The sequence below is a fragment of the Tachypleus tridentatus genome, chromosome 12 (assembly GCF_004210375.1).
Source record: "Tachypleus tridentatus isolate NWPU-2018 chromosome 12, ASM421037v1, whole genome shotgun sequence".
Classification (NCBI taxonomy): Eukaryota; Metazoa; Arthropoda; class Merostomata; order Xiphosura; family Limulidae; genus Tachypleus; species Tachypleus tridentatus.
In genome coordinates this window covers 112,554,298-112,570,269 of record NC_134836.1, presented here as the reverse complement: position 1 = coordinate 112,570,269, position 15,972 = coordinate 112,554,298, and the positions used below count along the sequence as shown (strand labels likewise).

The window sequence follows — 15,972 nt, the reverse complement described above, 5'->3', positions numbered from 1 at the left end:
TGATTCATAATGCATCTTTGTTGTTCACTTCCACTAGCGGTTACTGTATTGCAGATCCGAAAACCGAATACACAACTATCAACCACAAACCGGAACTGATTTAGTGCCATTCTGGAACTGTCAAAGATGGCCGCTCCCTGTGCTTACATTTGTCGTGTTTGGAAAATATCGATTAATTTAGTCATGCCTTAAGAATATACAGCGAGTTTTTTAGAATTTTAAGAATTTTATAGCGCTTGCTATAAAAGGAAGTGTTTGCCTTTTACTTCGTGGATTTATTTGATGTATCTATGAAAATTAGGGTTCCTTTTCCGATCTAATTAACACCCTCAAAGTAACTATGATATATGATACTTCTTCTCGAAACACTAAATTGTTGTAGTGTAAGCATCTATACAGGCGCTCACACAGCACGAACACGTTGTAATGTTTTTCATCGCTTATTTTTATCGGCCAAATAAAGTGAATTGTTATTCAAACCAACAAACTACTCACCAACAAGCCTGAAAACGTTTGATAAATTTACTTTTTAGAAGAGGCATTACATCATTGAACAATTACTTTTTTTATGTTTTAATGTACCAGTAAGAATTTGTATAACCCTTACCCTGATCTGAGGATCTGAGATCCACAGCTCGTGCCGCGGTTCCGCTCCATATGAAGACAATCTTTGAGAGTTATAAGATAAACAATAATCCGTTTATTCAACTAAAGTAGATCAAAGCCATTGTAATGGCAGATGGTGCTGTAGGTGCCTTTCCTTTGCTCAAAAGATCAAAACAGAGACCATTAAACCTGAGCTAGAAAGGTATTTAACCTGGCAGTTTAGCCAAGACGCGTCTCAGATAATACTTGTCATAACAAAAACACTAAATAATAGATTAAAAAATGTTATTTAATAGCCTTTAATAGAAGGTAGCTTACAATGATCATCTTACCTAATTATATTAGTTAATACAATAAGTCTTTAGGATATATGTGTCTTCTAGAGTGACGTAAAAGCTCTAAAGACACATATGTATCCTACCTTTCAATGCTTCTCTTTTAGTCAGGTATAGAATCTCTGTTTTCATTGTTTGTTTTTGTTTTCGTGCCTTAAGGTTTCATAGACTCTTACCTTTACACATTCTGTGCTCAGTGTAAGATTCTTTTTAGGAACGGAAGCCACTTTTACTTTTTCAGTAACTTTGTCCACTTTCACAGTTCTTGATGACCGAACGTTCTCTAACTCTCCATTTGTTAACGGTTCAGAGATTTTTGCTTTAAACATTTCATCAAAATCGTTTATTCCGTTCACACGTAAACGTTAGGCCCGGCATGGCCAGGTGAATTAAGGCGTTCGAGTCGTAATCCGAGGGTCGCGGATTCGAATCCCAGTCGCACGAAACATGCTCGCCCTCTCAGTGGTGGGGACGTTATAATGTGACTGTCAATCTCACTATTCGTTAGTAAAAAAGTAGCCCAAGAGTTGGCGGTGGGTGATTATGACTAGCTGCCTTCCCTCTAGTCTTATACTGCTAAATTAGGGACGGCTAGCGCAGATAGCCCTCGTGTAGCTTTGCGCGAAATTCCAAAACAAACAAATCAAACGTAGACGTTATTTCAGGGGTGCTTCTTGCTGAATACTCCTAGCGGAAGAATGGAAAAATCGATTTTTTTTTTCTCTGACATCTAACTAAATTAGTTGTTCTGTATATTTAATATTGCGTTATTGATTCATCCGGGCCACTCGTTATGTTTTCATTCTAGTTCCTTCCTATTACCTTTCAGACATCTTTGTAATAATTTATAACTCTATTTGGGTTTAGTTCTACACAGATCTGCTCCCATTTCTTTTTATTATTATTTTTTATTCAAATGTCTTTATAACATCGAATTTTGTATAGATCTGGTTTGGGTACAAACGAGATGATGAACAAATTTTATATAAGGAAACGTGAAAGAGAAATATAGTTTTTTTTATAAAAAGTTACAACCATGTTTGTGCTTGTAGTATTTAAATCAAAACTACTGGTTTCTATCTAATCATAGCCCGAGGTAACCTTAACACAGACGTTGATATGAAGGTAGTTGGAAACGAATAAGAACTTTTTAAAATCAATCATTCTGCAATGCTCTATTTATACGCCTTGTGCCTGCTATGGCGTAATACTACTAATAATCCTGATGCTATGTTGTAACTACGCTGTTTAGTGTATTAATACAGCGCACTAAATTGTTTCGTGTTCCGTTATTTTATAATTATGTTATTTATTATGTGTTGCATCCTCGTTACACAATTTAATGTGTTGTTATGTTCAATTTTTTTTTTTATACAGGGTGTTCGGAAAGTCACTGTACACTTATATATTTATTAACAGACATGTTTCAATATAGAATACGGAAGGTAAATATGAATGACAATTATAAACAATGTTGAAAGTGACCCCCATTGGCATCAACACAGGCCTGGATCCTTCTTATTTTGTTTCTAAACACCGCTATCAGTTGCTGGCTTGAAATAGACTGAATAAAATATGATTACAAAACTGCACAATGACTTTCCGAACACCCTGTACTTTAGCTACGTTATTTATTGTACTATTATTTCGTACTACATTGTTCAGTGTACTGTTATATCACACTACGCTGTTTAGAATATGTCATACTTATATGAGAGTAGAAATTTGTAGCTTTCGGGAGGTTGTCTAACCCACAAAAGGGTGAGAACATCAAGCAAGTAATTATGTGAACTTCCCAGCCACATCTTCCATGGTACACTTTCGGGATTTGATTTTTGCTGTGAAAATGGTGTTCTCCTGAATCGTTCTAGGTCCTGCGAGAAAAACGGCAGAGGAAAATGTTTGTCATATGTTCGTGTCATTTACGAAAATGGAGGTTTAGCACATCTGAGGAGACCATTATCTAGTTATCGTTCCATTTTAGTATGAAATTAGGTGATATTTTAATGTGCAGGACTAGGTGTATAACAGAAGAAAGTTAACTGATGTTGAATTGATTTACTCTTAGGTAATATATTAATGTACAGGACTAGGTGTATAACAGAAGAAAGTTAACTGATGTTAAACTGATTTACAGTGTAGTTTTAAAACTGTTTCATACGTTTTTTTATTTAAGTATGTGATGACAGACTTATAATAGACTAACCATTTAGCAAGAAATTAAACACCCCTTCACCCCTTATTGTGATCCTTTGGAAATGGTGTAAATCTTTTTAAACGCCTTCTTTTCACAGTGAACAAAATGTGGGTGTTTTCAAGACACGTGCTACATGGTGCATTTCCTGTGGGGAGCAATAACCGATTCAAATTTTGAACTAAAATTTCTATAGGAGGGGAACTCAAGCAAAATAATTTTTTTCTGGACCCAAAGATGTCTCTAGATGACCTTAGCACTACACCCTTCCTCTCAGAAAACTTTACAATTCATGTATTTAGTACCACATGGTATTAAGCACATTCTGTATATAGAGGTATTGTTTTCTTAATTTCGCGCAATGCTACACGAGGGCTATCTGCGCTAGTCGTCCCTCATTTAGCAGCGCAAGACTAGAGGGAAGGCAGCTAGTCATCACCACCCACCGCCAACTCTCGGGCTACTCTTTTACCAACGAATAGTGGGATTGATCGTCACATTATAATGCCCATCTGACTGAAAGAGCGAGTATGTTTGGTATGACGGAGATTCGAACCTGTGACTCTCGGATTACAGGTCGAGTGCCTTAATCACCTGGCCATGGCAGGCCCCTATAAAGAGGTAAAAAGTCCTCATCCAATTTGATGGCATCCACAAGTGGATCAACATGGGACAAGGTAATGGTAGATAGCTACTGTTTTGGTCCTCCCTGGTTCAGACTAGTTTTCGCGTATAATAAAATACTCCAAGTTCTAATTTTTCTACGAACTTTCAATTTTTCCTGTTATCTTGTTTTAACTCCCTGGGAGTGGGGGGGGCTGAACCCTTCCTAACTTTAACCGTTGTGTTATTCTCTATTTACGTCATTAAATGTATTATTATATTTTAATACAATACTTATTGATGTATTAAATTACCGTTACGCTGTATCCGTTAATAGTACGAAGAAAAGTAATTGATTAATGTGTTGAAGTATCGTAGTCTCGGTTATTAATGTGTTAAAGTATTATAGTCTCGGTTATTAATGTGTTAAAGTATTATAGTCTCTATTAGTTTCTCTGATCTGTCTTATGGTAGCGCTGTTAACTAGTATGCTATCTTCGTCTCTCCGACTAATGTGCTATATTATCTTAGTCTCTCCGACTAATGTACTGTCTTATATAAGCTTCGCTGATTAGCTTACTGCGTTGTTTTGTCGTAACTATTGTTCAGATGGCATTAAACAGACTATATTTGTTATATGAACTGCTGTGTCCACTGATTCAGTTGAGGAAACGTTTCTACGTCAGAGTTTTGTTTATCTAATCTGTTATTGTACATTGCATGTTTTGTTTTAGCCACCTATCCATGCGTTATTCCATTTTCTAATACCATTATAAGTTTATCACTGATATCCTAACTTCCAACCGAAAACGTGTGTATAGATTTGTTGAAGTAATTACGGATATGACGCTATTTGAGATTCACTTCAAGTAATTTTTAATCATATTGAAACACGAAAAGATACATCTTTTGTTTGTGACAAACATTTGTGTCACACACATTGTCGGAATCTTAAGACTGGACCAGGTGTTTCTTCATTGTTAAAAAGAAACCAAGATAAATAAACCAGTTTCTGGATAATGTTAAACTACACAAATCTTGTTTTCTCTGTTGTGATAATTTGTTATTCTATGTTGCAAACTTCCAGTACAAGGCCTAACATTAGAAATGCAACGTTAAAAACATTGTTATAAATTAGCATATTTACACACTTTGGAACTTGTTTATTGTAAAATTGGGTAGCAAAAGTCCACCTGTTTACTTCTCAAAAACCTTGGTGTCCTTTCTCTCACACAACAACGAAACCTCAACAACAACAACAAAGTCTATAGTTTTTCTAATGGAATTCCGATGTTTAGTATGCGACTTGTAAACATTTTTCTCACACAAAACTAAAATTCAAAATTACTTTGATATGCACAGAGAATGTGAATATTTCATTCTCACACAAAACTAAAGCTAAAAACAAACATTATTTGTTCTCTGCTGTCTTTGATATGCACAGATAATGTGAATATTTCATTCTCACACAAAACTAAGGCCGGGCATGGCCGAGCGCGTAAGGCGTGCGACTCGTAATTCGCGGGTTCGCGCCCGCGTCGCGCTAAACATGCTCGCCCTCCCAGCCATGGGGGTGTATAATGTGACGGTCAATCCCCCTTTTCGTTGGTAAAAGAGTAGCCCAAGAGTTGGTGGTGGGTGGTGATGACTAGCTGCCTTTCCGCTCGTCTTACACTGCTAAATTAGGGACGGCTAGCACAGATAGCCCTCGAGTAGCTTTGTGCGAAATTCCAAAACAAACAAACACAAAACTAAAACCAAAATTAGGGACGGCTAGCGTAGGTAGCCTTCGTGTGTGTGTTTTTTTAATTTCGCGAAAAACTACGAGTAGTCAAAGGGAGGTTTATACTTAAAAGATTGCCTGTAATGTATTTGAAAGACTGCTTGTAATGGGTACTTATATTAACAACAATAAACCAGTCCTGACATTTGGGTAGCCGAGTTCCATTTAAGTCTCGCTTCACTTTATTCCTAGCGGCATATAAGTAAAATACATCGAGGTCATAATGGAAAATGTTGAATCCCGGCAGAAACATTTTAATGGCAACGTTAGAAAATGATATTAATTAAATTTAATTGAAAAGCAGCCTTTTATAAAAATTAGAAACTTTTGTAAATACTAATGTTGGAGCCTCTGCATGTTGTTCCCTCTTTGTCGAGTATATATAGTGTAACATTATGTACTATGTAAGTAAACAAATGTTGATAAATATGTAATAAGTATTTAATCATAACGTCCTTCGCTAAAAATTGCTTCGTTCAGACATGGGCCCGGCATGGCTAAGCGTGTTAAGGCGTACGACTCGTAATCTGAGGGTCGCGGGTTCGCATCCCCTTCGCGCCAAACATGCTCGCCCATTCAGCCGTGGGGGCGTTATAATGTTACGGTCAATCCCACTATTCGTTGGTAAAAGAGTAGCCCAAGAGTTGGCGGTGGGTGGTGATGATTAGCTGCCTTCCCTCTGGTCTTACACTGCTAAATTAGGGACGGCTAGCACAGATAGCCCTCGAGTAGCTTTGTGCGAAATTCCAAAACAAACAAACTTCGTTTAGACATACATATACACATATGTAGGGGGGATAGATGTACTCCAGTGATCAGAATACTCAGACTGTGAGTCCGAAGGTTCATGGTTTGCGACCGGTTGTTCCGCGCATCGGAATTATGGAAGTACTATAAGAACTATTCGGTCAGACAAGAATTGCCCAAAATTTTACGATGTTGGTACTGCTGACCATCTGTCCTTCCCCTATCAGTTTAAAATTAGGGTAACCCTTGGGTATCGTTGGACAAAAATCTGAACCATACACACACATTTGATGTATTTTCGTGACAAACCCCTTAATTTTCATGGTATATATTAAGGTGGTATATATTTGTGGAAGTAGTTACTTTATAACGAGAACTTTGAAGGATGATAAATAGAAGAGAAATCCACAAGACGCTATATGGCATCAGTGAAACTTTATGTAATGTAAACATAGTTTGGTTTTGGTTTTAATTTCACACAAGCTACACAAGGGATATCTACGCTAGACGTCCCTAATTTAGCAGTGTAAGACTAGAAGATAAACAGCTAGTCATCACCACCCACTGCCAACTCTTGGGCTACTCTTTTACCAACGAATAGTGGGATTGATCGCCACATTATAATGCTCCCACGGCTGGAAGGGCGAACATGTTTGGTGCGACGGGGATTCGAACTCGCGACACTCGGATAACGAGTAGAGTGCCTTAAACATTTGGCCATACCGGTCTGATTTATATATTTATATATATGATTTATATATTCAAACTCGTTCAAAGGAAACTTGCTCAAACCTCTTCATAACATTGCACAGAAACTGTATAATATTCGTTGTTAAGTTATTTAATTAATATAACGTCAGAGTTACTCTGTAAATTACTTACTGTACAAATAAATTCACTCAATGAGAGACAGTCTCTCATTATGCGTGTGACATAATCAGCTAGTAAAATAATTAATTAAAAAGTATTTAATTACATCTGAGTTTAGTGTCACTAAGACTTTAAATTAACCACATTAATCTTCTGGATTCCTCAGACCAAATTCTTCATATATTAAATGAAACACATCTTTTCAAATACCAAACCTGAAACAACTGTCTACATTGATAAGATATAACTCGTTCACTTACAAGACACATCACAGTCCAGCGAATTTTTCAGACCAGAGATAAGTTAACTAACACACAACCTCCTATAGACCAAACCTAATTTAACTAAACTTCAATGTAAAAAGAAAAGTGAGATTCATTTACTTACAAGACCCATCGTAACCTGGCTAAACTTTCGGGCCAAACATTTGTTAAATAACACATAACTTCCTGTAGCTCAAACCTAACTTAACTAAACTTCAGTGTAAAAAAAAATGAGAAATTCTTTCACTCACAAGATCCATCATAACCTAGCTCAACTTTCAGACCAGAGATTTGTTGAATAACACACAATCTCCTGTAGACCAAACAGCTCTAACGTAGTTAGATTTCGCTGGTCACAATATGTAAGATAACAGTTCCGACATTGTCAAACCAATGTTTGAAACTTTGAAATATTAAACAAAACAACTGAGCTTTCTAATCCATACAACATAAATTGATTGAACCTCCAGAATATTTTTTTAATAGGCACAACTTAACCTAACTTTAAGCACTGAAGTCAGTACGGTGTCGGATCGCAATATGTCTTAGTTACTTCATTTTAATCTAATGTTGATGTCATCTAGATGCTGAATGAAACAACCGACCAATCTAATCTGTTTAAACTACAAAGCTTTCTATTTATTTACATTAATTCGCTTTACTGAAAACACAAACTTATTTAAATATCTCACCGACGGTGTTCAGTTTTGATATCGAATAAAATTATTTCAAAACAAAACAATATATTCTAAAGACATTGTAACCAAGAACAAACGCAAAGGTGAACTCTCTTAACATTCGCTTTGACAATTATTTTTATTTTATACACAAATTTTGTCGTTGTTGTTGTTTTGAATTAATCACAAAGCTACACAATGAGCTATCTGTGCTCTGTTCATCACGGGTATCGAAACCCGGTTTTTAGCGTTGTAAGTCCGCAGATATACCGCTGATCCGCTGGGGGGCGCAAATTTTTGTCAAACGAAAGAAAAATTATTTTTCCACAAATGCCCTACGTGTTTCAAAATGATACACGCCTTAACACGATTGGCCATGCCGGGCCAATAGATATTGAAGCGTGAAAAGAAGTGAACTTCTAAATTACAGCAAGAGCGAATACTCAATAGCCGCGACACTTAAAGTTCCTTTAGGCAGAATTAGAATAAATTAATCTATTAGATCATTCTTTTTCCCCTATATTCCTGTGCATTTTTTAGAAGCGATTTAATATTATTACTCATCAGAATCTCTAAGAACCTACTCTTCAGTTGAAGATCCTTCAGGCAGGACCAGAGTATGTTAGTTTATGAGACCTTATTTCCCATTTTATTAATAACACCAAGCGTGGGTCGCGCGTATATCAGCTTCGATTTTATAACTCATTAGACACTTTACCAACCTACCCACAAATTGAAATTATTTAAGGCACGGCCCGGCATGGCCAAGCGTGTTAAGGCGTGCCTCTTATAACCTGAGGGTCGCAGGTTCGGATCCCCGTCGCGCCAAACATGCTCGCCCTTTCAGCCGTTATAATGTGACGGTCAATCCCACTATTCGCTGGTAAACGAGTAGCCCAAGAGTTGGCGGTGGGTGGTGATGACTAGCTGCCTTCCCTCTAGTCTTACACTGCTAAATTAGAGACGGCTAGCACAGATAACCCTCGAGTAGCTTTGTGCGAAATTCAAAACAAACAAGCAAAATTTAAGGCACTATTAGAGTAAATTGCTCTGAGACCTTGGACGTGATCAAATACATCAATTTAAATAGTTTGACCTCCTTAGTCTAAGACTGTAATTAGATCTTAAATCGGTAAAGAAACGATGGAGTTATTAGCTACAAATTTGCTTTTGAAAAAAACTCAGATCCACTCTATCAGCCGTTATACCGCAGCTAAAAAACAAACAAGTATCCTTCTCTCTTATTTGTGTCTTCTGTAAGTTCAAGATTGTGTTTCTTTTATCATTTTTGTGTGAATTTAAGGTGAAATAATTTCCTATTAAACAGAAAACTTTACATACATTATCGTCTGACGTCGTATTTTTACTTTATTTAAAATCATAATTTCATTTTATTTGTATTATTCATTATTTACTCTTTTTGCATGTAATTACTTCACTCACGACGTAGTTAATGCAATTATTCCACTTTTCCATGTTTCGTTTTGTTTAATTGTTTTGAATTTTGCACAAAGCTACACGAGGGCTATCTGTGCTAGCCGTCCCTAATTTAGCAGTGTAAGACTAGAGGGTTTGTTTGTTTTTGAATTTTGCACAAAGCTACACGAGGGCTATCTGTTTTAGCCGTCCCTAATTTAGCAGTGTAAGACTAGAGGAAAGGCAGCTAGTCATCACCACCCACCGCCAACTCTTGGGCTACTCTTTTACCAACGAATAGTGGGATTGACCGTCACTTTATAACGCCCCCACGGCTGAAATGGCGAGCATGTTTAGCGCGACGGGGATGCGAACCCGCGACCCTCAGATTACGAGTCGCACGCCTTAACAGGCTTAGCCATGCCGGGCCCCCGTGTTTCGTATGTTTACATAATATATTGATTGTTTAAAGTTATTGTTCTTTTATTAATATTCACGTGCTTTCTTAACCAAACACCTTCCCCGTTTGCTGTTATGTTACCGTCCAGTTTATCGTTAATGGCGTCCAGAGTAACTGGATTCTTGTAACCCTCGTTACTGTCCCCTGCTGGAACAGCGATAAGTCTACGGATTTACAACGCTTAAACAACGGGTTCGATTTCCCTTGGTAGACACAACAGATAGCCTGATATGGCTTTGCTACAAGAAAGAAACACACACACACACAGACACCCTCGTTACTAATGGAATGCCTCAAGGGTTAGTGCTTGGTTTGGTTTGGTTTTTGAATTTCGCGCAAAGCTACCTGTGGGATATCTGCGCTAGCTGTCCCTAATTTAGCAGTGTAAGAGTAGAGGGAAGGCAGTTAGTCATCACCACCCACCGCCAACTCTTGGGCTACTCTTTTACCAACGAATAGTTGGATTGACCGTCACTTCATAACGTCCCCACAGCTGAAATGGCGAGCATGTTTGGTGTGACGGGGATTGCCTTAACCATCTGGGCATGACGGGACGTTAGTGCTTGTGGCCTATGTTTTTTTTCATTTGCATTAATGATATTAATAATTAATAAATTAGTAATATTGTACTCGAGACATTAAACTCTTGAGTATTTCTAGCTGTTCTGTGAATGAAATGCTACAGAATCACTTAGATTGTCTTTTACTTTTTTCTTATCATTTCCAATTTTACATGAACTTCTTTCATTAGTTTATCGCTGCAAGATGGCGCTAGTGTAATAGATTATTTCACATTTCTCGTTATCGTTGCGTGGAGATTTGGACAAACACAATATAGAAATTGTTGTAATTTCTTGTATTTCTGACGCTGTTCCATTCACAAGAAAAATGAAATGTTTTATTAAGGTTTCTCTTCTTCTTTCTTTCGAAGACCTGTCGCAAAATGATATTTTTAATTGTTTCATGTTCAGTGTTGGGAAACGTACGTACTATAACGCAGCTGGTGCTGAACCACCTGTTTATGTTTCGTTCACTCTTGAAATGGTGGCCCAAGGATAGTAAATGGTTTTGATCGTGATATAATACGACTTTCCATTCAATGTGTATTTTTCTGTGTTACGATAGAGACTGATTAACTTATATACTTCTTGGAGAAGTTATAATTAGGAGATGATGTCCATTTCGGGCTCTTGTTATCACACGTGGTTACCGAAAGTAACTTCATATGGAGAAGTTATAATTAGGAGATGATGTCCATTTCGGGCTCTTGTTATCACACGTGGTTACCGAAAGTAACTTCATTCTTTTCAGAAGTACCTTTCATCGTACAGTAACTTGATCAATGTGAAAAGAAAATAACAATAATAAGTGACATTTACTTAAATTGAATACCTTATACCTAAGAATCACATGGAAATGTTTCATCATCTAACATAACTTCAAATGTGTTTGTAAAATAAGTTCTGATTTGCTCGTAACACAACTTCTAATGTGCTTGTAACACAGCTTTAAATGTGTCTCCGTAACATAACGTCATGTGTCCGTAACATATTATTAAAACCTGTAGAATATACTATCATAACGTACATAGTATGTTATCAAAACAAAAAACATACCATCAAGTAACGTTTTCAAACAAGACCAAAACCTCGAGCGCTTTCGAATAGTTGACTATTCTTCTGTATGTAAATATCATACCATCAGTATCTATTCAAAATTATTACTGACCCAACATATTATACCATGTACATCAACTAACATCAAGAGACAGATATAACATCCTCAGAGATACGTAATATATAATATCTAATACAATTATGATTCACCATTATTTTCAATGAAGGCCATCACATCCTTGTCCACTTGGAACCCAGGTCGTTAAGTGTATTGCTCATTATCATAATAAAATTGATTTATCTGTTATAACACCATAGAACCAAAAATGGTTTCGTAAGTTTATATCTACAGTTTCTACTGAACGAGAAATCATCGTTTTGTTAATTGTCATTTTCAGAACCACGTACTCTTGTTCGTTTAAACAACACGGAATGTCACTAGATATATCTCTAATATAATTTCAGGTTATATACATCTGTTATATTAACAATACAACATACCACTGGATATAAGCTGAATGTCAGCTCAGGTCGCGTGCATGCGTTGTTGTTCATTTTAACGATAAGAAATGTCATTAGTGTAGGTGCAATACTTTTATGATTCATATTTCACCAAATTAATTTATAAAATTTATTAAGGGTAAAACTAACTAGCTCATAATTCCAGCGTAACGTATATATGCCTCTTTGGAATCTCTCCAACTTTCGAAATCCTTTTCATTATCTATACTAACTTATCAAAACTGAAAAAGAGAGATTCACTTATTTGATCTTTGACCTTGTTTACCACGCTAAAGAACACCTTTTCCAGTCATGATGACTTCAGAAACTTTGGAATTAGTTAGTAAAGATACAAACTAACAAAAATTAAAAAAAATCTTTTATAGTTTTTTTATGGCATAAATTTTTCAAATTGCGCCACCAAAAACTGTAATTTGGTGGCATACACCAAGGTTACCTTCTATCGCAGGCTAGGAACATACAGTAATTGTTTGTTTTTTTTTTCCGTTGTGTGTTTAATTTCGCGAAAAGCTATTCGGGGGCTATCTGTGCTAGCCATCCCAACTTTAGAAGTGATATACAAAAGGGAAGACAGTCAACACCACCCACCACCAACTCTTGGCCACTTTTTTTAACAACAAAAAGTGGGATTGACCATGACATTATAACTCCTCCCGCAACTGAAACAGCAAATATGTTAGGTGGCGGTATTTAAACCAAGAATCTGTAGGTTGCGACTGAAGCGTCCTGTCCACCAGAACGTGCCACGGCCCCAGTAACAGTAAAAGTAAGTTTTGTGCTTGATTTCACTTCTGAAGTGTTTATTGAAACTAGCACGTTTCGTATACCATCAAAAGTAATTAAAACATATATTTTATTTGTATCTCGACCAGTGCGTGATGTTTCTAATGAAATGTCTTGTAAAAATGTGGAATTTACTTTATTGCAAATGATAAGAGCGTGGAATCTAATTACTCTCATATGCATTGTTTAAAGAGTTGATTACGAAACTACACCGGCACCCAAAATATAAAAGTTTGTTTTCCAACACAAGTTACACCCATCGTTTACAGACAACAGAATATAGCGCTGCACCAATTGAAACCTAACACGTGAACTGTGGTTTAATGTTTGTTTGTTTGTTTTTGGAATTTCGCACAAAGCTACTCGAGGGCTATCTGTGCTAGCCGTCCCTAATTTAGCAGTGTAAGACTAGAGGGAAGGCAGCTAGTCATCACCACCCACCGCCAACTCTTGGGCTACTCTTTTACCAACGAATAGTGGGATTGACCGTCACATTATACACCCCCACGGCTGGGAGGGCGAGCATGTTTAGTGCGACGCGGGCGCGAACCCGCGACCCTCGGATTACGAGTCGCACGCCTTACGCGCTTGGCCATGCCAGGCCGCTGTGGTTTAAAACACGAGATGTTCTGTTAAGAGTCGATAGTTATTTATAATACTCAGCGGTTTCCATGTTAAATGAATTCCTTAAACCATTGTTGTCACTACTGTATTTTCGTTCGATTCTAATGATCACCTGGAAGAAAAACACTGAACGAGTTAACGAGATTTAAGAGTCTTTCTTCAAGTTTAATTTTTCAGAGAAGACACGTGGAAAGAGACATGTATAGTACAAAGAAAACAAATGGTTGAGTTAGAAGACAACACTGAATGCTGACGAAACTGATTAAGTTCCAATGAGCTTTTTACTTTTAAAGAAGACGATAGTTAGGGTCTTGGTTTTTCTCTTTGTCTGCAGTTAAGTACAAAGCTGTGCTGTATTCACCGCGGGTATCAAAACCCGAGTTTTACCGAATAGTTATGGTTCCTAAAAGATCATAACAATTTGATTAAAACACAATACTTAGAATTGATGAAACACTAATGAGATAAGAGAAAATTGATTAACTTACAATATTTCGAGTCTACAGAAGACAATAACTGTTTCAGTTGGAAGACGACATTTTTAAACTTGGAGGATAATACTATGTTTCTTTATTTGTTTGACATTATAAAAAAAAAAACAATAGGTAGGTTGATGGCAGTCATTTGTAGAGTTGTTAAAATCTCAAAGAATAAGCTTTAGGTTATGTATTAATTTTATTTGTTCGTCCATAAGATAATTATTATTAATTCGATCTAGTTGTTGGAAATGAAATAATATCAATCGAAAGTCGAAAGGTGTCGCCCTACTTCCTTTTCCTTTAAATGTTTTATGTAAAATTTGATATGACAGTTTTTTCTTGAAATATTTATGCTCCATTTCTAAATATATTTCAAGACTTTCAACACCCTTATTTTGTTTGTGCTTTCCTTATAGCAAAACCACATCGGGCTATCTGCTGAGTCCACCGAGGGGGATCGAACCCCTGATTTTAACGTTGTAAATCCGTAGAGTTACCGCTGTACCAGCGCGGGATATTAATTAAAAAACTCTGTTAAGGCTCAGCATAGCCATGTGGTTAGGGCTCTCGACTCGCAATCTTAGGGAAGTGGGTTCGAATCCCCATCACACCAAACATGCTCGCCCTTTCAGCCGTGGGGACGTTATAACGTTACAGTCAATCCCACTGTTTATTGATAAAAGAGGAATTTGGTGGACGGTGATGACTAGCTACATTCCCTCTACTATTTCACAGGTAAATGAGGGACGACTAGCACAAACAGTCCTCGTGTAGCTTTGCACGAAATTCAAATAAATATACTCTATTTATATATATATTGAAGGTGGAAATTATACAGAAGATTTGAAACTAAAGATCTAAAAATAAACAATAGTATTGTACAGTGTCATAACCCAAAACAAAGGGTTTTTTGTGGGTTTATTTTTTTTTCTTAAATATTAAACAAAAACTCTTCAAAATTCCAGAGAATATTACTTGGACTTATATAAATCTTCCATCGTATAAAGCCCGGCATGGCCAGGTGGTTAAGGCACTCGACTCGCAATCTGACGGTCACGGCTTCGAATCCTCGTAACACCAAACATACTCTCACCCCCCTTCTAGACGTCTGGCCAGTCCCATTATTCGTTGGTAAAAGAGTAGCCCAAGAGGTAGCGGTGGATGGTGATGACTAGCTGCCTTCCCTCTAGTCTTACAGTGTAAATTTGGAACGGCTAGCGTAAATAGCTATCGTGTAGCTTTGCACGAAATCAAAAGCAAACCAGATGATCGTATAAAAGCACGCGTTCACGTAAACTGAATAAAGGAACATAAGTGATGTCGAGAAACCCACTTGTTGAGAAATTTACATGCAAAAACGGCTCGTTTGGGTTGAGAAAATATTTTACATAGAAGAGCGAACAACGTTTCGACCTTTTTCGGTCACGTTCAGGTTCACAAAGAAAGAGGTAACTGACCGGAAGCTGACCACATGTTTGAAAGGAGTTGTGTAACTGTGTGTCGAAATGTAGAGGGCGGTATTAGATGTTTGAATATATAATTTTATTTATTATTATTTATTATAATATTTCAAACATGTGGTCAGCTTCCGGTCAGTTACCTCTTTCTTTGTGAACCTGAACGTGACCGAAAAAGGTCGAAACGTTGTTCGCTCTTCTATGTAAAATATTTTCTCAACCCAAACGAGCCGTTTTTGCATATAAAAAGGAACATAAGTCCGAGTAAATAAATTACATACTTTTTTTCATATAAAGTGGTTATTTAAAGTGTAAATAACATTCGAAAGGATTAATTAATAAAGAAAAAAAAGATTTATTTTAGTTATCCAAACTTGGTTAGCAAATGTCTGCTTCTTACATTTTAAAAATAGCTACTACCATGAAAATATATTCTTCACAGCAAGTGTAGCTGTATTTATTATCTTTTTTCTTTCATACAGATGGCGCTCTTTTAAAAATTTCATGTGACCGGAAATGAACTGGAGGAAAACAAAC

The 15,972-nt window shown here is 36.8% G+C and overlaps 1 protein-coding gene across 1 annotated transcript in view; it reads right to left on the bottom strand.

Annotated features, from left to right (window-relative positions):
• Positions 1–1,270, bottom strand: part of LOC143235728 (uncharacterized) — a 66,737-nt gene extending 65,467 nt beyond the window's left edge. Inside the window, exons 1-2 of the mRNA XM_076473936.1 lie at positions 1,118–1,270; positions 608–668 (exon numbers count right to left, since the gene is read on the bottom strand). Of these exons, the coding sequence (XP_076330051.1) occupies positions 608–668; positions 1,118–1,270 (214 nt within the window). The remainder of the gene's footprint in view (positions 1–607; positions 669–1,117) is intronic.
• Positions 1,271–15,972: the final 14,702 nt, after the last annotated feature.